The sequence below is a fragment of the Camellia sinensis genome, chromosome 14, assembly GCF_055761805.1.
Source record: "Camellia sinensis isolate YWXY chromosome 14, ASM5576180v1, whole genome shotgun sequence".
Lineage (NCBI taxonomy): Eukaryota > Viridiplantae > Streptophyta > Magnoliopsida > Ericales > Theaceae > Camellia > Camellia sinensis.
The window spans coordinates 34,257,043-34,282,475 of NC_138974.1; the positions used below are offsets into that span (position 1 = coordinate 34,257,043).

The following is a 25,433-nucleotide window of genomic DNA, read 5'->3' on the forward strand; positions in this document are numbered from 1 at the left end:
ATCAAGTATGCTAATTTGATTAAAAATGCGTTCTTGATGCACTTGCGGAAAACTCCTTACTGAGAGCCTTGTGCACGCTTGGGGATTAGTCGGGCTTTGATCCGGACACTCTGGTGCCAATCTAAAAAAAAGAAAAGAAAAAATGCATTCTTGATGCATTATGTTTGGACTTTCTTAAGAGTTCATCCTTATTTATTAGTAGCCTTTCACAGTTACTCTCAAGAGGGTTGACGTTTGGGGCTTTAGAACCTTGGACCTTCTTTCAATTTAGCTATTTCTTTCTGCCCTTTTAGAAGTTATGTTTGGCACCACTCTTTTTTTTGCTGTCACTCTTTGTTACTACACTGTGTTGTTTGATGTATGGAAAAACCTATGAAGAATGTTCTCCTTCATTACCCTGTTTTCCGTATTTCTTTTTTCTTTTGCTCTTTCTTTGCTTTTCTTTTCTTAAATCATCATAATGAAATTGTGCAAATGAAACTGCATTTTAATCTATTGCTGTACTACGTTTCTGTACAGAGTGAACACTTGAAATTGACCTTAACTGGGGGTAAACTGGGCATATTTTTCTTATATATGTTATCATCCTGTGGACAGACAGCAAGTGTGGATGTGGGGCTGATCGATAAGCTGGAAGAAGATATATAATAACAAATGAGTTGCAAAAAAGAAATGCACTACAAAATGAAAGAAACAGCCACTTTCCTTCTGCTTCCAACGTTTCACATGTGGTTTCTTCAACTCCTTTTCCTCATCATGTCAACTACGGACCATCCACTCCGTCCTTCTGCTCCATCTCTCTGTCATTCTCTTGGAACTTTTCTACTTTCACCAGACCTTCCTTTTTCCCAAATCCACTCTTCATTTTTGCAAGTATTCACTTCTTTTTGTGTCGAATATGTGTCTTTTTTGTGGTTCACAAAGGCATAAGTTGTTGACAAAGCCATTGCATTGGTGGTCCATACCAGTGAAAAGAGATGTTCAATTGGGTCTTCTGAAGAAGGCATCAATTACACTTCCACCCATGCCTACTTTAGGGATATCCTGAAACACTGGACAAATTGTATCAACCCTACCTCAAGCATTCGTATCACTCTCAAAGAGAAAGTGGGTTGGACACTGCTGGTCCTGATGATGTGTCTATCTTAAGTGTAACAAATCTAGTGATCGGTGGTTGGATATGACAGCAAGTATCAATTGGGAATATGCACTCTTCTTTATAATATGCCTCGCTACATTTGTACTCCAGCAACAATAAAACAAATCACACAGAACATGGAAAAGTCCTCTTTCTTTCTCTTTTATTACACTAACATATCTCTTGAACATATAGTAGAACAAAATCTGATTAGTTTATGTAAGTAGTTGAAAGATTAGTATCTTCTGAGTTGATATCTTGAAAGCAGACTCCATATTGGTATGCCAATAACTTTCACTTTTTAGGAGAAGTATAGTTGAAGTTTATGATTGTAATTAAACAACATTTTAGCTGTGCTAATCATAACTTGTATTGTTAGCTCCCTGACAAATTTTCTCGAGAAACATACAGAAAAATAATGCTACTAGATTTTCTGATAAGTTGTTCTGTTTCTCTCATAGATTCCCTATTTCCACTCAAAAAGGCATAGTGCCGCATGGAAGGCAAGTTAATCACCTTATCTGGTTTTGCTTCTTCCATTTTCTTTTCATTTATTCTCTCTCTTTTTGCACACATTTTTCTTGCTCTCTTTCGTCCATTGAAAATACAAGCTTCAATTCAGATTGCTTTCCTTTAATTCTTTGCTCTCTTTTTCTTATTAGATTTTGTTCAATCCAATCTGTATTCAAGCAAAGTTCCATGGTTTCTTGCCTAACCAACCAACCAGCTATGCAGTACCTAGACCTAGTCAAAAGAAAACAACTAAAGGTTTGATTGGGTTGGGACCACAGATAACTGTACCAGTTGTCTTGTCTTTATATCCTTCATTCCACTTCAATTGTAACAATAATTAGGAAACAAAAAATTGGGAGGTTTACCAATGTCTAAAATGACATGAGGAGCTTTAAGAAATCTAAAGGGTTCAGAGAAGGAATATGAAAAGGCTAATGATGTGTTTGGCTGGGAGATTCGGAAAAAGATTTAGAAAGGAAAATGAAAAATGAATGTGAAATATGAATAAAATATATTTACATTTTATATAGTTTTAAATACTTTTTTTTCTTTTATTTTCCAAATTCCTTTCCAAATCTCTCAACCAAACATAGCATAAAAGGAATCAATAATCAGAGGATGGTAAATGAAAAAAGGATAAGGCAACAATTAGGAAAGTTGATAGACATGTGAGAGAATATTGACTCCTTCATTAGTTGAATGGGAAATGTGGGGTTGTTAATGGATTTCTCTATCTAAAAAAAAAATTTGCCTCCACTTTGGATATAGCTTCAGAAATTCAAAATATATATATATATATATATAATAAGAGTAAAGAAATGTCAAATTTGGTTGTGGTGTCCATGATATCTTAGACCCATGAATAGATCGATCATGATAGCAAAAAAACATATAAAACAATTCACTTTATACATTGGGCCTCGGGTGTTGAGTTTGAGTGATGTTTTTCCAAAATAATTTGAGGCCCAGCCCAAGTTCTGGAAAACTTGAAACACAAATGAATTGCATGATCTTTGCAAGGTTCATACTTGGGCCTCGATCCTCGGCCCATATTTTTCATTTTCTTACCATTTGATTTGATGACTTCCTCTAGTTGGGTAATATTATTTTCTATTTTTATTTATTTTTTATTTTATAGATAGGCTCTATTTTTAAATATGAACATAGAATTAGTGATATTTGCTAGCAATAACATAATAGAGAAAAGGCAATCGATATAGATTCATCTGAAATGTGAGTTTTATGGATTTTCTCACTATGACAGAGAATGAGGTCGGAAAGATCTTAGGTACAGGATTGTGGGGCAGTCTTAGGCCTATGAGTTGGCCGTCGGGCCACTGGTCTCCCCCGTCCTACCCTTTTTCTTTTTTTTTTAATTTTAAAGGACAACGAAAAAAAATGTATATAATATATACCTTATTATTTGGGTTTTTTATGCAACTATAATAAACTTATTTTATTCACCCAAAAATAATAAACTTATTTTGAATATTTACTAGCTCATCTTCATGCACAGATTTTGAAGGCGAAATTGTTTAGAGTCTTTAGAGCATCTCCAATGGTTCAGTATTTTTTTCATCAAATTTGAATAAAAAATGGTTCATTTTCTCAATTTGATATCAGTTACTCCAACGGTGCATCAAAATCCCATGGGTCAACTGGTGTGTCGACCGGTAAGGCTAAATATATATATATATATATATATATATATATATATTTTACTTTTTTGAACTCTTTGAACCCATCTATGTGAACTGGGGGAGGGGCGACCGACGAGTCGACCGGTAAGGCAATTAATTTTTTTTTTTTTTTTGGTTTCCCTCCATTTCTATTCCCAATTCTTTCCCTATTTCTTTTTCCCTCCATTACATATATGTCGTTTTGGTTTACCTCTAACAATGATTTACTTCTAAAATCTCATATAAACACATTATTCATATGCTAGACAACTCCACACAACTAATACGATCATAGCTTAAACAAAACAGAGCATAATAAATACCTTCAAATCCATGATATTGACTTCATTTTCATCCACTTCTTCTTCATCCTCCTCTGATGATGAGTCTGATGATGAATATATGGTCACACTTTTAGGGGTTTATCAGCAGAATAATTGTAGTATGCTTCAGATTCTTAAGTCAAATGATAGCTCAAAGAAAATAGGTGGTTCTGTTGTAGGCCATAGGTATATACGCAGAGATAGAAAGCAAGGTCGTGACAGTTTATTTGCAGATTATTTTGCTGTAAATCCAGTGCATTCACCTACAATATTTCAGAGACGTTTTCGAATGCGTCGTCTTTTGTATCTGCGAATTTTGAATGCAATCCAAGCACACAATTGATATTTTGTTTAAAAACAAGATGCAACTCATGTAGTTGGATTATCTCCCCTACAAAAAATGACTTCAGCAATGAGAATATTGTCATATGGTGTCGCAGCAGATGCAGTTGATGATTACATATGTGTCGGAGAAAGCACTGCAATTCAAAGTTTGTAACAATTTTGTAATTCAGTGATTAAAATCTTTGGAGTAAAATATCTGAGATCTCCGACACCAACTGACATTGCTAGATTACTTGCTATTGGGGAGGTTTGGGGGTTTCCTGGTATGTTGGGAAGTTTAGATTTCATGCATTGGGAGTGGAAAAATTGTCAAAAGGCATGGCAAAGTCAATATGTAAGCCATCAAAAAAAGCCAATCATTATTCTTGAAGCAGTAGCATCTTATGACTTATGGATTTGGCATGCATTTTTTGGAATGCCTGGCTCACACAATGACTTGAATGTGTTGGACCAATCGCCTTTGTTTTCTGATCTTGCACAAGGTAAAGCTCCCCCTTGTCCATTACACTATTAATGGACATAGTTACGATATGGGTTATTACCTTGCTAATGGTATATACCCTTAATGGGCAACACTGGTTCAAACAATTTCTTCTTCCCAATGAGCAAAGAGACAACATTTTACAATGATGCAAGAGTCTGCCAGGAAAGATGTAGAGTGGGCATTCGGAGTCCTTCAATCTCGATTCGCAATTATAGGTGGTGCTATACGTTTTTGGGATCCGAAAATGCTTGCCAACATAATGAAGAGCTGCATTATATTACATAATATGATTGTCGAAGATGAGAGGGAGGAGCACCTTGATTTCGATTATGAAATTTCATCAACCAACACACCAGTGCAACTTTCCTCTACTCCTACCAATGACTTCCAATCATTTTTGTATCGTCATTTAGGTATTAGAGATAAGGATGCATATCATGCCCTCCGTAATGATTTAGTAGAACATATGTGGCATCTTCATGGTGAACACTAAACTCACCACGTCAATACATGTAATTTTGTTTATAGTTTTGGAATGGAAGGTTGTCTTGTTTGTAATCTTCATTATGATGCACTATATTAACCAAGTAATTCAGAAGTTATGTGATGATGTGCTGTTGTAATGATCCAATCTTTAATATTGCAGAATTGTTCTGTGTTCAATTCATGAGAATTACAAATGATAATAATCATGTCTTAAATTCTGTGTTCAATTCAGTATTGATGTGCCACAAATGATAATACCACATCTATTTATGCACATTTAATAATCATGTCTTAAATGATAATTTAATAATAATGTCTTAAATTACTGATGTTCATGTGCATAATCATTATGTCTTAAATTACTGATGTTCATGTGCATAATCATAATGTCTTAAATTACTGATGTTGATCTGCATAATCATAATTTAATAATAATGTCTTAAATTACTGATCTTAATTTAATAATAATGTCTTAAATTACTGCATAATCATTATTTGTGCATATACAACTTTATACAAATTTATTGATGTGCCATTCATTTACTGATGTTGATCTTGCCATTCATTTATTGCCTCACTTGAAATGCATTCAACATACAGAGTTAAAAAATACTTAATAATATTGCCATTCATTTAGTAAGTGGATAAATGCATTCACCTACATTCATGGCATACTACAGACACTGTATACGTTTGAACCACCTATCATTCATTGAATTTATTCCACCTACCATGCCTCATTTTACACACACCATGGTTGTTGAGTATTAATTTCCTCACCACCTACCTTAATAATTCACCCTCTATATTAGCTCAAGATTGTATACAAACCAGTCATCAAAAAATTCACTCTATTCACTAAATACCTCTGCCCACAGATTGCCTCTATAAGAACACATTCACTGTATTCCCTCCACTACCACCTTCAAATTCGACTTAACCAAATTCTAATCTCAAACTCTGCATATTCACTATATTATAAGTGTGAATCCACAGAATTAGCAAGGCAAACCATCTGAATCAAGAAAGCCAACATCAGCAGGAATAAGAAGGTAGCATATTCACTAGTTAAAACCTATTCAGTTATGACATTGGCCTATTCAGTTATTACCACTTCATATTGTAGTTTTTCATTTTAATGCCTATTTGACAAAGGACATGATTATGTACATTATGAAAATGCTACAAAAAGGTCATTATTCAGTTATGATTTTCTGGTATAAATCCACATTGAACTTGAAATATGATGTTCCATAAATCATTATGTTCCATTTAATAAAATTGTGATTACATGATTACTTATCACATTAATAATTCCAATAAAACTAACCAATACAAGTTATATACTACTATTTTTAAATAATAAAGCCAATAGATGAAACCCACTAATACAAAACCTTTCAAGGCAATCTATTAGTTGTTTGAAATAAAATTTGTCGTTGAAGATCTTCGTAGTACGCCCTTTGCATAGGATTTAAAATTGTCATGTCCATTGACATTATTTTATGATCTTCATTTCGTTGTTCTCTTTCATTCATCATAGATAGGAGTTTTAGTTGTTCCTCCCTATCTTCGGCCCTTCTTCGACGCTCTGCAGCCTTCTGCTCACGGTCTATCGCCTTTTGTTCATCTCGCTCAATAGTTCTAGCGGAGATAGTTGATAACACTTCAACCAATTTTGGATTGGTTGGCAGCCATTTCATCAAATCTACTATCGTGCGTTGTTTGATTATTCAACTTCTCTTTCGCTGCCTTAGTACCAATTGGTCGTGTTGATGTATTAGATGGTTGTTCGTGCACCGCATTATTCTGGTTGGATTGAAATGACTCATATTTAGTTGGTGGATTTGAAGATGGATCAGTATGTTGCGTGCTTCTTTTGGGTTGTGATCGAAATTCATCCCACATACAACTTCGGCGCAAAATATCCCAACATGTATCAAATGTGAAGTGTTTTTTTTTCTGTATTGCATGATACATCCGCTTCGCTTCAGCGACCTACAAAAAAAAATTACAAACATTTCAATAATAAGTATACATTTAGAAAAGAAAATTGATATTTAATAACACAAATAAATTTTACCATGTTTGTCTCAGTTGTTCCACTTTGTTGCCTCAGTTGAATTTGTTCAAGAAAATCACAGAATTTATTAATTGCCTTTTGCATGCCAGACCAATGGTGAGACAAAGAAATACGGCTTCTATTTGATTCACCGCTCAATTGTAAATTAAAATAAACAAGTACCCATTCCCAAAATATAGCCATAGTCTGACTATTACCAGTAATGGGATCTTGAGAGACTGCTAACCAAGATCTACATAAAGTTTCATCTTCTATAATTGTGAACGCTTTACCACGAGAAACACAAGAAATTTCTGAAATAAAATGATTATCACTGTTCTGCGTGTTCTATTCTCTTGAAGTTTCCAACATAAAATTAATATCAGTGTGCTCCAACATTTGTGATTCCTCAAACATTTCAAAATCTTCCATAGTTTGGAAAAAATACAGTGCATACAATATCTAACTTACTGAAAAATATTAGAATGATATACACTTAACCTCAGAATCAGATAATTTAAATTAAAATTTCAAGGTTCAAAAAATTTCTAATGACACAAAAGAAACAAAATTCACAGCATATAATGTAATGCTATTCTGAAAATGAAATACTCTGTCAGCTTGATATACGAAATAGATATATTTTATAGAGCACATCATCAACGGTAAAATTTCAAAATACTCTGTCCATCCAACGGTAAATTATTAGAACGGCTAGTTCTGAAATATGTATATGAGAGATAACAATTTCAATTATATTTTGAAGGGAATTTAAATTTATATCACCCTTCAAATTATTCATAATCCACAAAATAACGTATCTCAAAATAAACCAGTTCAAACCAACCAGTTCAAACCAGTTTAAACCTGTTCAAACCAGTTCATTACTGTTGTTGCAGAATTGATCAACCCGGTCGACTGGTTGGCCAACCGGCCGGGCAACCGGCTGGTTAACCGGTTGATCTCCAACGGTCACGCACACAGTAGAGCAGTTCAAACCAACCAGTTCACAATTCAAACCAACCAGTTCAAACCTGTTGCATAATTGATGAACCGGTCGACCGGTTGGTAAACTGGCCGGGCAACCAGTTGGTTGACTAGTGCCTCTCCTCCAACGGTCACACACAGTAATTTATTGAAATCTGTACCCTGTTCTCAGTTTGATGATTTTTTTGTTGAATTCTCATTTTGACACCAATTTGCTGAAACCGTTGGAACACTAAAAAGTAATTTTTTCACCAAAATTCAAATCTGATGCCAAGTTTGGTTCACCATTGGAGATGGTCTTACAGAGCATGCTGATTCGGAAATAAAAGGTTTACTTGCATCAGGCTTCATTTGGTGTGCCGTGGACCATATGAGCTGTGCTTGTTGGTGTGTAACCAGAAGCTCGAATCAAGATTTCAAGCTCGTTAAAGTTTATATGCCTAATAAAAATTAAGGTTTCGTTTGGAAATAAATTATTTTAGTAATTTTTTGATAATTTAGCTAAAATATGAGGTAAAAAAAAATTAGTATATTTGGAATAATTTTTTGATTTTTTACGAAAATATTGCAAAATGTAGAGAGAAATGAGAAGCGTTAACTTTTTGATATAGGTTGTTGGCTTTTTGATTTTTTTAGTGATTTTTTGACTTTTAGGATAAAAAGTAATGTTGCCAAACGAGACCTGAATTACGTAATGCTCTAAATAAGTGCACTTTTTGACTTTTTGTGAAATGTGGGTTAGATATGGATTGAGTTTGAAGTGATGGGATGGAGAGGTGATGTGACTAAAATAAGATGATATGACTTAAATAGGATAATGACTTTTTGACTTTTTATCTTTTTTTGAAAATGCCAAACCAGGCCTTAATTAAACTTTAATTAGAACTTGTTTGAAATTAATTTAAAAAGTAAATAAATCAAGTTTAAATAAAATTTGAAATTAATTTAAGTTTTCAAGTCAATTTTAAATAATTTTACTAATTGAGTTGACTCGACAGACAACCAGGACTAAAGCCATAAGCAAAGAAACCAATTTCTTAGTTTATAAACTCAGTGATCATCAATGGAAATTACACACCAAGTTTAGGTATAATAATAAACATTTTGAAAATAATATTTTGAAAAGATAGTTAATTTTTTTTTTTAAAAAAAACATGTAAAAAATTTAAGAAATGATAGAATTCAAAATGGATACTGACTTCCAAAACAAGATATATTTATGCTGTTAAAATTAACATGTTGAGAAGAGAGACCATAGTTCAACATCTCACTTACCACACACAGTTTACATTGAATATTAATTTATTAATGTATTTTTGTTACTTCACTCCATCAATAGAAAGAGAGTTTGCAATATTGAAAGAGATTGTGAGGCCATGCTTGCTTATGATACACTTCACTTTCTGCCTAGGCATTGGCAGGTAATAACAGTAGATATATATGAACACAGTCTTGTTGATGATTGGGGGTGGGCAACGGTTTATTCGAACCGCTCAAACTGCTCAACTCGTATATAAATGGGCGGCTTCGTAAACATAATACGGGCGGATGCGGTTTAAAATATGATAAATTTGCAGATTGCGGGCGGGTCACGGGTTAAACCCGCAACCCACAAAAACCGCCCGTACTTTAATTAGTATTATTATTATTTTTTTTATATACTAAATTTGTAACTTTAACAGGAGTACCATTATGTTCTCTATGACACCAGGATCCTTATTTTTAAGTATTTCTCAACTTTCTTAATGTCATAAAATTATCAAGTCCTAAACTTAGTTTTTATATGATTTTCATTGGTGATTCATCTATTTTTTCCTAATAAAATTTTCCTTCTTCTGGTCTATGAAACTTCTAGTTTGATTATTAATTACTGAACTGACAATTCTAATTGAGTACAACCTTTAATGCATTGATATACATTTTTTTTCATAGCAAAAATGTTAGTGTAGGGTTTCTTTGTTTTGGATACTTTCATTTAATGTATTGATATTCAATTTTTATTTGGAAACTCATCAGAAATTTGTTGTCAAATGATCAAAAATATATAAAATGAATTTGATGTTTAAATTCGATGGGAAAAAAAAAACTCAAAAATTAATTTTTAAAGAAAAAAGTGTAAACTGCAAACCGTCCGCACATCTACAAACCCTATCCGCACAAACCGCAAACCGCACTGCGGGCGGTTACGGATTGACTTTTTCCCAAACCGCATAGATGCGGGTGGGTCAAAATCGAATCGCAAACCACACAAAATCAATCTGTGAACACCCCTACTGATGATATATGTATATATATAAAACAACTTAATGAAGGATATGAAAATTGCAATTATTTTTGTTTTGTCACTTTGGATTGCATTGGGTCAGAGGTTGGCAATTGCAAACAGGAAATTAAATAAGGACCCAACCACTGGTGATGGACCCTCAAACCACCTTCACTCTTTGACCCTCTCCAGCATGCTTACTTTTTTTTTTTTTTTTTTTTTTTTTTTTTTTTTCTGAATAATGCTATATATATTAATTAGTGTATTAACAGATGATGTGACATAATTTTAGAAGTTTAGATATTTGTAATTTAATTAATAGGTGGAGTCAGCAATAATGACATAAGACTAGTTGGTACATTAATTAATATATTAATTGGTGCATGTAGTACCACCATTTTTTTTCTTAATTAGGGTCAAAAGTTGGGTTTTCATATTTTAGGTAGTCATTTTTAACTATTTTTTTTTTCCAAGTAGTGTTATCTTCTTTGTCTCCTTATTAGTTAAATATTATTTTTTATTTTAATAAAAAAATATAAAACATAATATTTTATGTTTGGGAAGAGGTATAGTTTAGGAAGACTTATTTATAAGTCTTTTTTCAGACACTTATGCTAGACTAAGTCCTGTGTAATTTCTTATAGAGTCTCAAATCCTATTTAGATAGGAATGTATTCCACAAGATCCTACATAAACGTAACGTGACATGACACTTACATAAATGTAACGTAACGTGACACCTATATAAACGTAACGTAACGTGTCACGTTACGTTTTGCAAACTTAATTAGTTTTTATTTTTTTAAATTGAATGTGAAAATGTTACTGCTTTATGTTGGTGTCACGTTACGTTTCATATAAATATGATCTATGACAACATTCAATTTCCTATCGTAGGTGTCACGTTACGTTTATATAGGTGTCACGTTACGTTACGTTACGATTATGTAGAGGAAATTGAATGTTACCATAAATCATATTTATATGAAACGTAACGTGACACCAACATAAACCAGCAACATTTTTACATTCAATTTAAAAAAATAAAAACTCATTAAGTTTGCAAAACGTAACGTGACATGTTACGTTACGTTTATGTAGGTGTCACGTTACGTATATGTGTCATGTTATGTTTATATAGGTGTCACGTTACGTTTATATAGGTGTCATATGATCTATGGTAACATTTAATTTCCTATATATTGTTTTACTATTATTTATGATATTAACAACTAATATTGAAGGTAAATATGTCAACAAACTTCTCACAGGATTTATGGGAACATAAGTTTTTTAGTAAGACCATATGTAGTATAAGTCTTCCTAATAAGACTTATAAATAATTTTTCCATTTTATATTTACAAATTTAATTTTTTGTTGTACGAAGCATATTAGCATTGTAAATAAAAATAATTTTATTATAAAAGAAAATAATAAAAAATCTGAATTTTCTTCACGTAGTGTGGTTCGAACAGTTTAAGAGTAAAATTATAAATCAAATAGCGAATTGATAGATTGGCAAATCACAGTTTGGGAGGAATTGAAGAATATTCTTAACAAATTATCAAGTATTTGCCTAATATATAATCTTAATTTGCATAATATTTTTTTTATATATAATACAAATTAATCTGACATAATATTTATCATACATATAACTATTAATTTGTAATAAATTTCACATCTAAATTTCTCACACTTATTTTTACTTTGATATTTCATTATCATTAGATGTTAAAAAATACATATGTATTAATTATAGTAGAGTGGAGCAATTTCGAAGATGGATTATAACTATTAAAGTTCAATCTGCGCTTAGCGGATTGATGTGGATCGGCATAGTTTTAACAGATTTGACGGTATTTTACACAATCCCAACATAAGAGGTTATTTATAATTAAAATTTTAAAATTATCTATTATTTTCTTACAAAATTTTCATTCTAATTAAATGTGAAAACATATATTTCCTTTCCGATGTTTTTTTTTTTAAAAAAAAAAAAATTTCGCTTCACTTTATTTTATTTTCACTTTTCATTATTTTTTCTTTCTATTCAAAGGAGCCATAAGGACAAAAAGAAAAAAAAAAAAAAAAAAAAAAATGAAACAAGAAAAATGATTCAAACCCCACGACCTCCACTGTAAAATGATTGGTTAAATTTTTTTTTTTTTCTCCAATCATCAATCCCCACGCGTGTGTATGTAGGGAAGGGGAGGGGGGTTGGTGGAGATGGGAAAGAGGGGGTCTCAATTACTTCCGAAGAAACAATTATATAATGGAATTGTATAGTAGAATATATTATAATTTATTAATTCATCGTTTTAAAATACAAAAACCAAATTGATAGAAGTACAATATTTTTTACTTGAATTTTTGTAACTTTCAGAGAAAGAGGGAGTGTGTAATAATAAGAATATTAAAAATTTTACTAAATATTTTATCAAAAATCTCAGATATAAGTTCCACATAAATGTGGGTGATTTACATTTGATAAAATTTTTAGAAAAATGTTTGGGAGTACTAATTAGTGCTCCCACTAATTAAGTGGCAGTGGATCCCGCCATTAATGATGCGATGTTTTGATCTTGAAATTGTATTTTTTTTAATACATTAATGCTATTAGTGGTGATATTTTTAATATGATGAATCATTGTTAAAATTTTTAAAACTTCTGACACTTTTCGTGTAAAACCCTTATTCTCACTCGTGCAGGGGTTTTGTCTTCTTTGGGGGGTTGTTTTCAAGAATCCCAAGAAAAAGACAGCCAAACAAACAAATAAACGCTATTGGGGACCCCAATAGACCTACCCATTGTTCAGATCAATACATCACATCTCTCTCTGCTTCATCTTTGTGAGATGGTGGGGGCTCTGTCAATTTTTTAAAGTTTTGAATTTCCTCCCCGCCTTCTCCTTTTGCTTTCTTTCTAATTCTTGTGACCCCCTCCTCTCTCTCTCTTTCTCTCTCACCCAACCACTACAGTAGAATATACTATTTATTAAAATATTATAATAAAATTAATAGTCTATGTGGTGTGGCTGTGCCTCCATTTTTCTCATGTTCACATCTTCAAACTGCTCTTGAATTTACTACTACGAAATGGCAGATTTACAACTCCACATATTTGGTTTTCAGGTACTTTGGTTCTGTTCTTTTCTTTTCTTTCCTTTCCTTTCTTGGTTTCTTGTTCAGTATTTTCTTTCTTTTTCCCTAGAAAAAACTTGTGTTTATTCTACTTCAATTGTTTTCTTTTTGTCTGTCGTCAATGCCATTGAACTATTACTACTCCGATTGTATATACCTTAGTTTCAAAATTTTCAGGGTTTTGTGGTGGGTTCTTTAATCTTTGCAATACTCAAATTGTTTGCATTTTTGGGAGTGTTCCGAGTCTTTCTTTAGACTCTGCTTTCTTCATGTGTATTTTTACACCGAATCATTGTAAATAACCCAAGATAACCCAATTAGAGAATTTTGTCTCTCATTTTTCACATCTTTAAAGAAAAGTAAAGATTTACTTGTTTTGGACAGTTGCTCAGGTTTAGTAATGGAAACTAAAGATTCAGATTTTTAACTTTCTTTCTTTGTTTTCCTTATAAATTTGGATGTTTTCTCAGTCTCTTCAAATAATGGAAGCTGATGATTGGTGGATTTAGACTTCTTTAGTTTCCACTATCAATTAGTTGGTTCTGTTTATCAAATTTCAGATAAATTGAATTTAAAGATTCAAGGTTTTGTTTTGGATAGAATGACATATACAAAAAAAGCCGTTCATCCTTTTATTGCGAATCTGTGATTCCATTGTTGTTGTGTTTATTTTATTTGAGTTTTAATATGTCTTGGTACAAAGCTATGTAGGCTCAATGGTAACAATTCAAGTCAATGTAGAATAATAGACTAGTTAAACTAAGCTGCCATTCTCTCTCAAGTCTCATCCCTAGGTACGTTGCTGCTTGCAGTTTTACTAGTTAGTCTATGATTAGTGAGTAGTTGGTGCTTGGGGCCCTTGGGATTAATAAGAAAAGTATAAGAGACAAGACAACATGACGGGGTGCTCAAATTCAGAAGATACTTGTATCAATCGAGCTGAGCAAGTTGGATGAGAGAATGATTTTTTTCTTAATGTTTATTAAACATGCTTAATTCTCATGCTGCTATAAATTTTTTACCATAAACTGGTGGTGGTCTCTCACTGTTTATTTATTTATTTTTTGTATATAAGTGAATACTCGCTAGGATTGGAATTCGTTGGAAAACATCAGACGTGGAAGTGGCTTGCTGGAAGCACATAAAATGGAGAAGTATGAAGTGTTAGAGCAGATTGGGAAAGGTTCCTTCGGTTCTGCACTACTTGTGAGGCATAAACAAGAAAAGAAGAAGTAAGGACTCACCCGTCCCTTTTCTTTCTAGAAAGATATCAGTTTTATGTGTTTCATAATTTGCATGGATACTTTAGGAGATGGACCATGTGAAATGAGATTCGTTATTAGTTTTTATATGTTCATGTATTATGGTGGTAGATGGTTTCATATTTTTTTGGTCTTTCAAGGTATGTCTTGAAGAAAATCCGCCTTGCTCGTCAGACTGATAGGAGCCGCAGATCTGCCCACCAGGAGGTCAGTGGTTTGTTAGTGCTTTATATAAACCAGAACTGACACAGAAATTAAGGTCTTTGAATTCAATTTATATGCAGAATGTTTTTGTCTGAGTTAGGGTTGCTCAAACTGATAATTAGATCAATCATGCATGATATTAGTTATGAGATATGTTTTTAATGTTAAGTAATCCATGTATACAAATAACTTGCAACTGTCAGGCTTTTTGAAAGCTTATGGTTGTTGGTGTTTCCATGTGGGCTGCTTTGTTGCTTCTAACGTAGATAAAATCTTTTATATTTTATTGGTAAATGTTTAGGCCTGAGTATGGTTTTCTATAATTGGAATGTTCAATGGTGAACTAAATGTAGTCAAACAGATGGGCTTATTCCTCTGTTGAACTAACTCTTCAATTGGCATGGATTTGATGAATGTTATAGTTTACATGTATGACATCTTGTGCCTATTCATTGTTTTTTGTTTGTTTGTTTGTTTGCGCAGATGGAGCTTATTTCTAAAGTGCGAAATCCATATATTGTGGAGTACAAAGATTCCTGGGTAGAAAAGGTCTGTTTGTAATCTTGTGAAATAGTTTTCACTAGGGATAGTAATATAAACATTTTATAGTAATATAAATACCATAGCAAGCACCAAGTACCATAGCTTGCTAAATAATTTCAACATTTTTTTGACAGCCCTTTTACCTTTTCTTTTAGGACTATTTACGTATTCCAGTTAAATAGCTGAATACTACTCACTCACTAGAATGTTTCAATATGGAAGGACAACAAAGCGGAGATTATTTAGCCATTTGTAACCTGGTTTGCTAAGGTTTGTCTTCTCTTTCAGGGATGCTATGTCTGCATAGTCATAGGGTATTGTGAAGGAGGAGACATGTAAGTAATTTTCTTGCTTAAATGATTTCTATGAGTAAAAGCTAGATCATTTATTTGGATATGATGCATTCTTGATTTTGTGTGACCCCATCTTTATTGGTATAGGGCGGAAGCTGTTAAAAGAGCTAATGGTCTCCATTTTTCTGAAGAGGTTGTTATTTGGCTGCCAACTTTACAATTTCTTTTCTAATATATAATTTTCACAAGAAATACTTCTTGAATTTACTTCCATTTCATTCATCAATGTTGAATGATGTTCAGAAACTCTGTAAGTGGCTAGTTCAACTCCTGATGGCACTGGATTACTTACATACAAACCATATTCTTCATCGTGATGTCAAGGTTAGTTGCGCCTCTGTACAGTTTGTAAAGTTGAATGAAATATTATATATCTGAAATCTCTAAAGCTGTTCTGCGCTGCTGATGTTTCACACTTGTTACAGTGTTCAAATATATTTCTGACAAAAGATCAAGACATACGTCTAGGTAAATGATGTGATATTTTCTTTCTGTCATTCCTGTCCTGACGGACTTTATAATTTTCTTGCTGCATATGCTGCTTACTGTGCCATTTATCATTGTGTTATAGCGTATTAGCTGCTTTTAAAATATCTGTTCGTTGCAGGTGATTTTGGTCTTGCAAAGATGTTGACTTCTGATGATCTTGCTTCCTCTGTGAGTAGTATTGCTGAGATCATTGCTTTAGCTTCGTGTTTGTTTGTCTGCATAATCTAGTTACTTATTTACTCTTATGTGTTTGCTTCAATTGCAGGTGGTGGGAACTCCTAGTTATATGTGTCCTGAACTTCTCGCTGATATTCCATATGGTTCAAAGTCAGATATCTGGTCTTTAGGTTAAGCCCAAATCATTTCTGAACTTGACAGCTCATCTATTCTATCTGTATGTCCATATATTTGTCAGCCATTTAATGCATTACTATTATACGTGATATCCAGGATGCTGCATATATGAAATGGCTGCCCACAAGACTGCATTTAAAGCTTTTGTAAGTTATGGATTTGAAGTTTGCAAATTAATGAATTGCTAAATGAATCTTTATGAATGTGGAATGCTTTTTATAACCACTTGTTTAGGAAGTTGCGACCACTAAAGAGATCATTCATGAAGTCATTTATCTCGTTTGGGAAGTTGATTATTTTAGTAGGCTAAAATTTTTGTGTTTGGGAAGATGATTGAATTTTTTTGTAGTTGAATGTGATGTTTGTGAGAGAAAAAGTGAAATGATTATGGGTTTGATGTGACATTTTGTCTTATTGGCTATTTTAGTCTATTTTGTCTTCTTGTGGATTTTAGCCTAAAAACACCCTAAACCCACTTCCAAAACAGAGCCATTGTATTGGGATTTGTTTCTCTCCTGTTGGAAAGCATTGATTTACTTTACATTTCTGAGTGATGTAAGATTATATTCTTGTTTGATTTCCTTGCAAGTGCCATCTCTGTCTGGCAGTGATCTGAGTTTGCATGATGCAAAAACAGTGGTCATCTCAATCATGTTGAAAAAGATTCCCGTATGCAATCCTGTATGGTGGTTTTGCATCTGAATTTAAACAACTTGGGCAGGGAGCCTGTGAATGATCCATGGAAAGAAATAATATAAATTTCATAATGAATATTTTAAATATTAAAATGATTAGAATTATATAGACTTGTTTAGTAAGAGAATCAATAATTAACTTCATTCCACTTGGAGCTCCTCTACATAGTATCACAATGGTTTTCCACACTTCTTTTTAGGTAGATCATAATTGTTCATTATTCTAGGTTGTAGTCCTTGGACGATAATAAGTTTCTTTTTTTTCCCCTTCATGAGCAGGATATGCAGGCTCTGATCAACAAAATAAATAAATCCATTGTGGCTCCACTTCCGACCATGTATTCTGGTGCATTGTGAGTTTGTTTTCTTCTTCATGAGCATCTGTCTTTGCAGTGCTTCTATTGTTTCCAGCTACAAATAACTTGCTTTGTTTCTTGAATATTCTCCTTTTCCAGTAGAGGGCTTGTTAAAAGTATGTTGCGGAAGAATCCAGAACTAAGACCAAGTGTATGTAATATTCTACATTTTCCTTTTTATTTTCAACATGTGTACATGTAGAATAACCTTTAAAAGGAAAATCACTTTATAACTATTATTACATTTTTAGGAATCACCAAGTTGATGGTCCTCCAAAGTGATCGTGAGGCCAAATATGATGTTTTCATAATCCTGTTTCATGTGTCATACTGATTCAACATTACAGTTTCATATATATATACACACACACACACAAGTCACTGCTGGAAACTTTCTTCATATCCAAATGCATGTAATGTGAAGCACATAATGATTAAGTCGCAGTGTGGGAACATGGATTTAACTTTGTTTCTTTGGATTTCTTCTCCCTTACCAAATGTAGTTCTGTTTTGCCAGGCTGCAGATTTGCTCAGGCACCCACATCTTCAACCGTATATTCTTAAGATTCAACTCAAATCTTATAGCCCTAGATGGAGTACTTTCCCAGTACAGTTGTCTGATTCCAACTATGTAAAGAAAACTAGATTTCTTGAGCCTGATGTTGTTACCATGCTTACGGACAGAGAGAAACAGAGATCATTCAGTAATGACAGGGCCCTGAATCCTAGTATATCTGGAACCGAACTAGACTCTCCATGTTCTTCTCAGAGGGCACAGCATTTCCCAAGCTATTTGAATAAAAAGCTCTCAGAATTATCTGTTGGCAGCATCCATGAAAATATCAGTGTTGATACGTCAACAGCCTCAAAGGTTTCGAGTGCTGCCAAGACTCCAAGATTGGCTCCAGCAAAAATGTCAGCAACTCCAAAGAGACAGACTGCTCCTTCTAGGATTTCCAACATTGTTTTAAATCATGATTCGGTAAGTTTATTTATTTATTTATTTTTTTATAGAGATATGATAGATACAGAGATTGAGCTTTCCTTTTCCTACTAAAAGTACCCATTAAATAATACTCTTCATGGGTATTATTTTTTGCAGCGTCCTGTGTCGCGTACTCCAGCTAGCAAACCTTTCCAACCAACACGCAGAGCATCTCTTCCATTGTCAACTAGAGCTGCGACATTTGAATCACCTTGTAAGCGTAATGTTGGTCTCCTGCAGGGTGTAGAATCTCCAAATGTCTCTGTCAATTCTCCACGAATTGACAAGGTGGTTGAGTTCCCCTTAGCCTCTTCTGAAGATACCCTGTTTCCCATTCGCAAAACTTCTTCAATATCTGCACAGTGCTCTACCACCCCACCGACTAGTGGGGATCACTCAATCATGAAAGACAAGTGCACAGTTCATATTCTGGACAGGACTTTTACCAAGCCACGAAATGGAAGTGAATGCTCAGATCGGAGTCCAACAACTGTTGTTTCAAGCCGTTCATCTTCGGATTCTAGGCAGCGTAGGTTTGACACCTCATCATACCAACAACGTGCGGAGGCATTAGAAGGATTGCTGGAGTTCAGTGCACAGCTATTGCAGCAGGAAAGGATCGTGGAGCTGGGAGTGTTACTGAAGCCATTTGGGCCGGGAAAGGCTTCTCCTAGAGAAACCGCTATATGGTTAACTAAGAGCTTCAAGGAAACTGTTGTATAGCAGGAAACTAAAATCATCTCTCGCAATGTAATAATGTTATGTGATAAATTATTGGTCTTTCGTCTGCTGAGGAAGGATGAGAACTGGTGAATGTAGGTTGTTATCAAAAACTTCCCATTACAGGGAATGCATATGCGAACTGATTAAGTTAATGAAAATGTTGAAGAGTTTGTATTTTCTTCCATTGTTTTTACTGCATCAAATCTGGTGGTTGTCTTTGGTAACATGTTTTGGATTACTTGCTAATGACTGAATGGATAATTAGAGATTATGATGCTTTACACTGGTCTGGTGGGCTGACTTCTGTTCAACTCTTTTCTTTCTTGACATAGGAGTAGCAGCAGTGTTTCAATCCCTCAGCTTGAAACAACACAGACACAGCACTTTAAGCAATTAAAATTTGTTGCAGCTCTATGACGGTAATTTTCTTTGATGCACTTGCATATAGACTATGATACACATTGTTACAGTTTTATATGATAAAAACACAAAACAGCAGGTTGCTTTGGTAAGACTAGACTATTTATAAGGTTGTGTGGATTTTTTTTTTTCATTAAACAGTCCAAGCATCTTTTCAGTCTTTGTCAAACCATAGATCCTTGGTTGGTTTGATATGAGCAACAATAATATTACAAAGACTTAATTACTTAAAAATCATACGGAATTATTATGTTGTAATTCACATTTATTCTATACATAGAATTCATATTTCATAAATTTAATTCCAATCACACATCATTATTCGGAGTAGACAAATCTGAATTCATAAACTTATAAATTTGATATTTATGCTGCAATTTTATTACTACGTAATACATCTTTGATTGTCTTCCTTCACTCTTATTGATTATAAAAAAAAATTAAATAAATTTAGATCATAAAAAAAGGGAAAAATATTAATTATTAAAATCATAATTTTTGACATGTAATATCTCCTAAAAAAAATTACTAAATAAGAATTTTGTTAATAAATATCTTAAGAGTGCTTGTTAAATACATGCTTTCCTAAAATGACGTTGTATAATCATTGGTTATTATCTTAGGTCATCTCAAATCTTTACTTGTACAGTAAAATTTTAAGTAAAAAGTTTAAAATTTTAAATTTGAATAAAATTGTCGGTGCCAAGGTCAAAATAAAGATAAATTAGTGAAAGTTTTGGTTTAAAAAATCAAATGTAGTATTGGGTTAAAAGTAGATTAGTGAAAAGTTGGGTAAAAATAATCACGGTTATTGAGGGGTTTAGGGTTTAATGACATTTTTATAGATTTAGCTTCAAAGCTCAGCTCAGCTCGAACTCACATCACATCTATTCACTCGACGGAGAGATGGAAGAAGAGGAGGCAGGAATTCTGGAAGCCTACGAGCTCCAATTCTCTGATCTCATGCTCTTTAGTTCGAACAAGGATTCACGGTCATCGTTTTCATCAGAAGAGATCGAACGGTTAGAATCGATCGCGAGAAGCGTAATGGAAAACCTAGGGCCTACAGGTCCAGGTCTGCTAACAATCACCGGAGTCCCCAACGCTTCCCATCTCCGCCGCACACTCCTTCCACTCGCCCGCCGTCTCGCCCTTCTCAACTCCGACCATCGCAAACGCCTTCTCAAGGTATAACTTTCTTCGTTTTCTTGCGTCTTTGCAGCAATCAAATTGCCCCATTACAGCATCTCCAATCCTTTTTTATTTTTATTTTTAAATATTTAATTTGATTCCAAATTTGAGTAAAAAACTTGATTTGATATGAACTACTCCATCCCTATCACCAAGTTTTCAATTCTGTTTCGTTGTTAGCATTGGCATTTAGTTATTTTTGATTGGTTTGAAACTGGTTATTATAAAATCGATGATATGATTTTTTGCAATTCAAAGGCTACAAGCATGTTTTCTTGTTATTAGATTTTGCAGTAATAATGTAAAATTTGGGATAAAAAGGGTATTTCTAAAATGACAATTTGATGAAAGGATTGTACTAGTTCATATCAAATCAATCTTTTTACTCAAATTTAGAATCAAATTAGATGAAAAGTTGGAGGTGGTCTAAATTATGTTTATTTTGTGAAGTTCTTGTGTTAAAAAGAATAATAAAAAAAAAAAGAAAAAAAAAGAAAGAAAGAGAAAGAAGAATCGGACAAGTTGCTATACTTTTTGTATGCTAGTAAGAATAAGATCTTATTGTTTTTTTTTTTTTTTTTTTTTTTTTTTTGTAACTCATATACTTGCAGGAACATGGCTTGGGGAGTGATGTTCCACTGAAGAATCTTGATAGAACTGTCTCATCTTTTGCAATGCAGCTAAAATACGTGCAAGGCGTTGAAATTACTGGTGGTGAGGCAAGTCATGAAGGGGGTGACAATCACAACAGAGAACAGCATTATCCTGCTGCTGATGAGTTGAGAGATTTTCAAGACAGTGAATTTAAGAATCTTTCTAATAGTTTTAAGGAGCTTGGATTTTGCATGATGGAGGTGGGGCTTTGCCTTGCTCGAGTCTGTGATAGAGCCATTGGTGGCCAAGAGCTAGAGCAAAGCTTATTGGAGTCCTTCACGGCAAAAGGGCGTCTCATACACTACCATTCAACTCTAGATAACCTTATCTTAAAGGAGGCTGTGAAAAGACAGCAATCTACCAAAAGAAAAGCTACTCAACATTCAATTAGAAATGAGCAACCACATATAAATGGAAATGAAGCTAGATCATGTGAAAATCATTCAAATCTGTGGCAGCAGTGGCATTATGACTATGGTATTTTCACTGTTTTGACAGCTCCATATTTTATTTTGCCGTGTCATAAACAAACACCACGAGAAAATGGATGCTTTTGCAGATCTTGTGAGCAAGAATGTCCTTCCCCCAGTGGACACACATATTTGGAAATATATGATCTGAATAAGAATCGTATTCAAAAGGTTAGGGCATCTCCTGAAAGTTTCGTTGTTCAGGTGGGAGAATCGGCTGATATATTATCGAAAGGGAAGCTTTGTGCTAACCTTCACTCTGTCCACAGACCGGTAAAGGTGGAAGACTTGAGCAGAGAAACTTTTGTTGTCTTCTTGCAACCGGCATGGAACAAAACTTTCTCCCTTGCGGATTACCCTGTCAGAAATTTCCAATCAAATTGTGAGAATTATGCATTGTGTACTGAGGAAACTTCTGGTAAACTAGCTGAAGAACTCCATAAAATAGTTCCGCCACTTGGATCACGATTGAAAGATGGGATGACATTTGCAGAGTTCTCAAAAGAAACTACCAAGCAATATTATGGTGGCAATGGTTTACAGTCAAAGAGATAAGATCTCCCAAGTGTACTGCACCATAAATCTTGGTAATTAATAAGCTGTGATTCTTATTAGTGATCCTCCATTTTTGGCTATCACAATCTTATCTCTGATTGGCATCTGTTGGTGTGCAATTAAAGGCCAGTGGTAATTGGCATTTGTGAGTTTTTACTGATCAAACCAGGCCTTGTGTGCATCCCACTGCAAAGAAACGTTCAACCTTCAACAATATTGTTGCATCATTGCAGTTGAAGCTTTCCTCTTGCTAGGTGCAGTATTGTTACATTATTTCGCCATTGTTTTTGAGTAGTGGAAGGCTTATATATGTAGGACTTCATTTTTGGAGGAGGAAAAAATGGTTTATTGAAATGTTTTGGTCATTGCAGAACACTCTGTCTTGAAGTTATCTGGTGCATAAAACCATGTAAGGACTTTGAGGCTGATGCTGCTTCTGAAATATAGAGTTCATGGTCTCTGCTGCAGCAAAGAATATTTACCAGTATGGCATGGGGAAAACTTGTCTGGTCCTGTAGATTTTAAGGTGGAGCTCATATGGTATTCCTGCTACTCAATAACTCCCTTAATTGAACAAAATATATGAGAGTCTTCATGCTTAAGCCTTCATCACTTGTGTGCAAGTCTGTTTGCCGTAGTGGATAGGAATTTGTAAATTGTAATCAACATATGTTGTCTGGATAAGCCAGTACGATTCTCTAATACAACGTAAGACAATTGAAGAAAATTTAATTATGAAGTATTGTTGAGGCACGGAGGAAGTCAATAAAATCTTCTTCATTTGAATGGGTGGGTGAATGAATAAGAAATTTCGATTGTTATTAGTATTATTATTATTTAAATTTCCATCCTAATTATTGTGGCTATAGTAACTAATAAATTTTGAATTCCATCGATCCTCACTCACTCACAAAGTTATGAAGTTTATAAATTTTTTGTTGTGAAGTGTAGTTAGCAAAAATAGATTTATAGGCTAATCAAGCTTATAAGAGTTCTGCATAAGACTTTTTAACGGTAGAAGAAAATTGAAATTGTCCTCAGGTAAAGGTTTTAGCAATCTTTATGTCTAATGCTTAAAGAGGGCCATTGATATCCTTTTCAAGTATATGATCCCCTTTCATAGACTTTCTTAGGAAAGCATGGTATGCCTTGATCTGTTTAAGAGATGTGAGCAGAGATTGGTGGTGTATGCATGTAGATTTTTGTTTTTGTTTTTGTTTTGGGGAATATGTTTGGAAACTTACACATGATTCCTAGCAGCGTGGATCAATTTAATCAAAGCCAGTGGACTCCATTAGCAACTATACTAGTGATTCATTGTAAAAAAATGAATGAACACCAGAAGATGGAAGAAAAAATGAAAGTTTTTTTTAGCGCATCTACGTAGCAGCAACACGAAAAAATTTCTATGTTCACAAACTTTTTTTGTTGTATTACAACCCACTCCATAAGTTACATTGGTATGCATCATAATAAATTTTTCACAGTTACTGTTGGGCTTCAAATCTCAGACCCAAGCCAAGTGTGATTTAGGCCTGCTCGGGGTACAGTCTGGACTTGGGTGAAAGTCTAGTGGGTCGGGCTATGGGTTTTTAGACCAAATGATGACGCTTAAGTGGAATAGCCATGCAGTTGGGTTCGTGAATTTATTATGGCTAACTTTGTTCATTTAATTGTTTATTTTAAAAATTTCCGACAGCAGATTATTCGTAAAAGAATGAAACTAATCCGATAATTGTAGGCAGGAATTTTGTGTATCATCTACATGTAAGATGATCAATTTTTAATTTTTTTTATGAATCATCTATGCACGAAGGCTTAAAAAATGAATAGATTAAATTATTAAAGTGAAGTATGTGGTGGTGTTGTACTCTTTGGACCCTTATTATTTCATAATTTTTGTATAAATTGTGTATTGATATTTTAATTATTTGGACATTTTTTTGTCTTTGGACTGACGACCCAATTGTAAATTCCTGAAAAAAGCCCAACACCAGCTAGGAAAAGAAAAGGCATGCTGGTGATATTATTGAATTATTTGAAGTTGGAGCAGACTTTGTTTTGGTAAATTGAAATTGGGAAAGATAGTGATGAATCAATGGGAGAACAGGGCAAAGGGTATAAAGGGGTTGTCCTTAGTCAGTGAGTGATGGAACTAAGAAACAAAACTACTTTCATACAAATGGAGAGAGAAGGCCGTTTTCTCTCTCTTTTTCTTTTGTTTCCGGTAGAAATCTTTTTCAGAGGTGCGTGTTCAATATAATTTTGGAGTAAAGCAAATTCAACATTGTTTGAGATGATCTAAATAAGTATATTTTTTAATTTTTTATAAAAAAATAAAGACAAAAATAAAAAAACAATATAATTTAAAAAAGATAAAAAAATAAAAAATATCCTTATATAACACGCTCCAAACAAGCTCCAAAAGAGGGAGATGATGTCGGATATTGGCACAAGCTCCTAAAGAGGGAGATGATGACGTATATTGGCACGCCTCCTATGCGCATTTTAGCATACACACCACTATTATTCTATTCTGTCCCCACAACACAAGTTAACCAACCCCGGTGAAAGACAGAGAGAGCTTCGCGCTGAGTTTGTCCGAGAAACCATGTCTGCAAGTTTGGTCGGGGATTGATGTAGCCAATACCTGAAACAATTTGAACACTTATTGAAGGGGGGAAAAAGCAACTCTCTATCTGATCTATCACCTTGCCTTGGTTGGTTGTTACATTCCTTTGTCCTCATGCTACA

The 25,433-nt window shown here is 33.7% G+C and overlaps 3 protein-coding genes across 7 annotated transcripts; all 3 read left to right on the plus strand.

The window, feature by feature from the left end:
* Positions 1–4,627: 4,627 nt before the first annotated feature.
* On the plus strand, positions 4,628–5,220 carry LOC145806898 (uncharacterized). The gene is made up of 2 exons (XM_082904749.1): positions 4,628–4,964; positions 5,129–5,220. Exons 1-2 carry the CDS (start codon positions 4,628–4,630, stop codon positions 5,218–5,220), a joined length of 429 nt encoding a protein of 142 aa, XP_082760875.1.
* Positions 5,221–13,089: 7,869 nt separating this feature from the next.
* On the plus strand, positions 13,090–19,571 carry LOC114273400 (serine/threonine-protein kinase Nek2). Of its 2 annotated transcripts, none has more exons than XM_028215186.2 (15): positions 13,090–13,416; positions 14,501–14,657; positions 14,828–14,894; positions 15,375–15,440; positions 15,723–15,769; positions 15,875–15,920; positions 16,031–16,111; positions 16,213–16,255; positions 16,395–16,444; positions 16,542–16,623; positions 16,727–16,776; positions 17,605–17,678; positions 17,781–17,832; positions 18,199–18,663; positions 18,784–19,571. In XM_028215186.2, exons 2-15 carry the CDS (start codon positions 14,572–14,574, stop codon positions 19,387–19,389), a joined length of 1,815 nt encoding a protein of 604 aa, XP_028070987.2. In that variant the 5' UTR covers positions 13,090–13,416; positions 14,501–14,571; the 3' UTR covers positions 19,390–19,571. The 2 variants fall into 2 exon arrangements, with proteins under 2 accessions (XP_028070987.2, XP_082760196.1); XM_082904070.1 differs by having other exon boundaries at positions 13,195–13,416; positions 17,784–17,832.
* Positions 19,572–20,599: 1,028 nt separating this feature from the next.
* LOC114273401 (2-oxoglutarate (2OG) and Fe(II)-dependent oxygenase superfamily protein) lies at positions 20,600–23,465 on the plus strand. 4 transcript variants are annotated; one of them, XR_003633065.2, is made up of 3 exons: positions 20,645–20,997; positions 21,612–22,933; positions 23,051–23,465. XR_003633065.2 is itself a non-coding variant. In XM_028215187.2 (2 exons), exons 1-2 carry the CDS (start codon positions 20,716–20,718, stop codon positions 22,677–22,679), a joined length of 1,350 nt encoding a protein of 449 aa, XP_028070988.2. In that variant the 5' UTR covers positions 20,600–20,715; the 3' UTR covers positions 22,680–23,465. The 4 variants fall into 4 exon arrangements, 2 of the variants coding, with proteins under 2 accessions (XP_028070988.2, XP_028070989.2); XR_014350202.1 differs by having other exon boundaries at positions 20,657–20,997; positions 21,681–22,933; XM_028215187.2 differs by having other exon boundaries at positions 20,600–20,997; positions 21,612–23,465.
* Positions 23,466–25,433: the final 1,968 nt, after the last annotated feature.

Bases quoted from the DNA above. Each gene is read 5' to 3' on its own strand.
- LOC114273400 (XM_028215186.2), top strand. From the start codon at position 14,572: ATGGAGAAGTATGAAGTGTTAGAGCAGATTGGGAAAGGTTCCTTCGGT. The intron at 15,441-15,722 runs GTCTGTTTGTAA...CTTCTCTTTCAG, and splicing joins AAGATTCCTGGGTAGAAAAG to GGATGCTATGTCTGCATAGT. The intron at 18,664-18,783 runs GTAAGTTTATTT...TATTTTTTGCAG, and splicing joins TTGTTTTAAATCATGATTCG to CGTCCTGTGTCGCGTACTCC.
- LOC114273401 (XM_028215187.2), top strand. From the start codon at position 20,716: ATGGAAGAAGAGGAGGCAGGAATTCTGGAAGCCTACGAGCTCCAATTC. The intron at 20,998-21,611 runs GTATAACTTTCT...ATATACTTGCAG, and splicing joins ATCGCAAACGCCTTCTCAAG to GAACATGGCTTGGGGAGTGA.
- LOC145806898 (XM_082904749.1), top strand. From the start codon at position 4,628: ATGCAAGAGTCTGCCAGGAAAGATGTAGAGTGGGCATTCGGAGTCCTT. The intron at 4,965-5,128 runs GTGAACACTAAA...TTAATATTGCAG, and splicing joins ACATATGTGGCATCTTCATG to AATTGTTCTGTGTTCAATTC.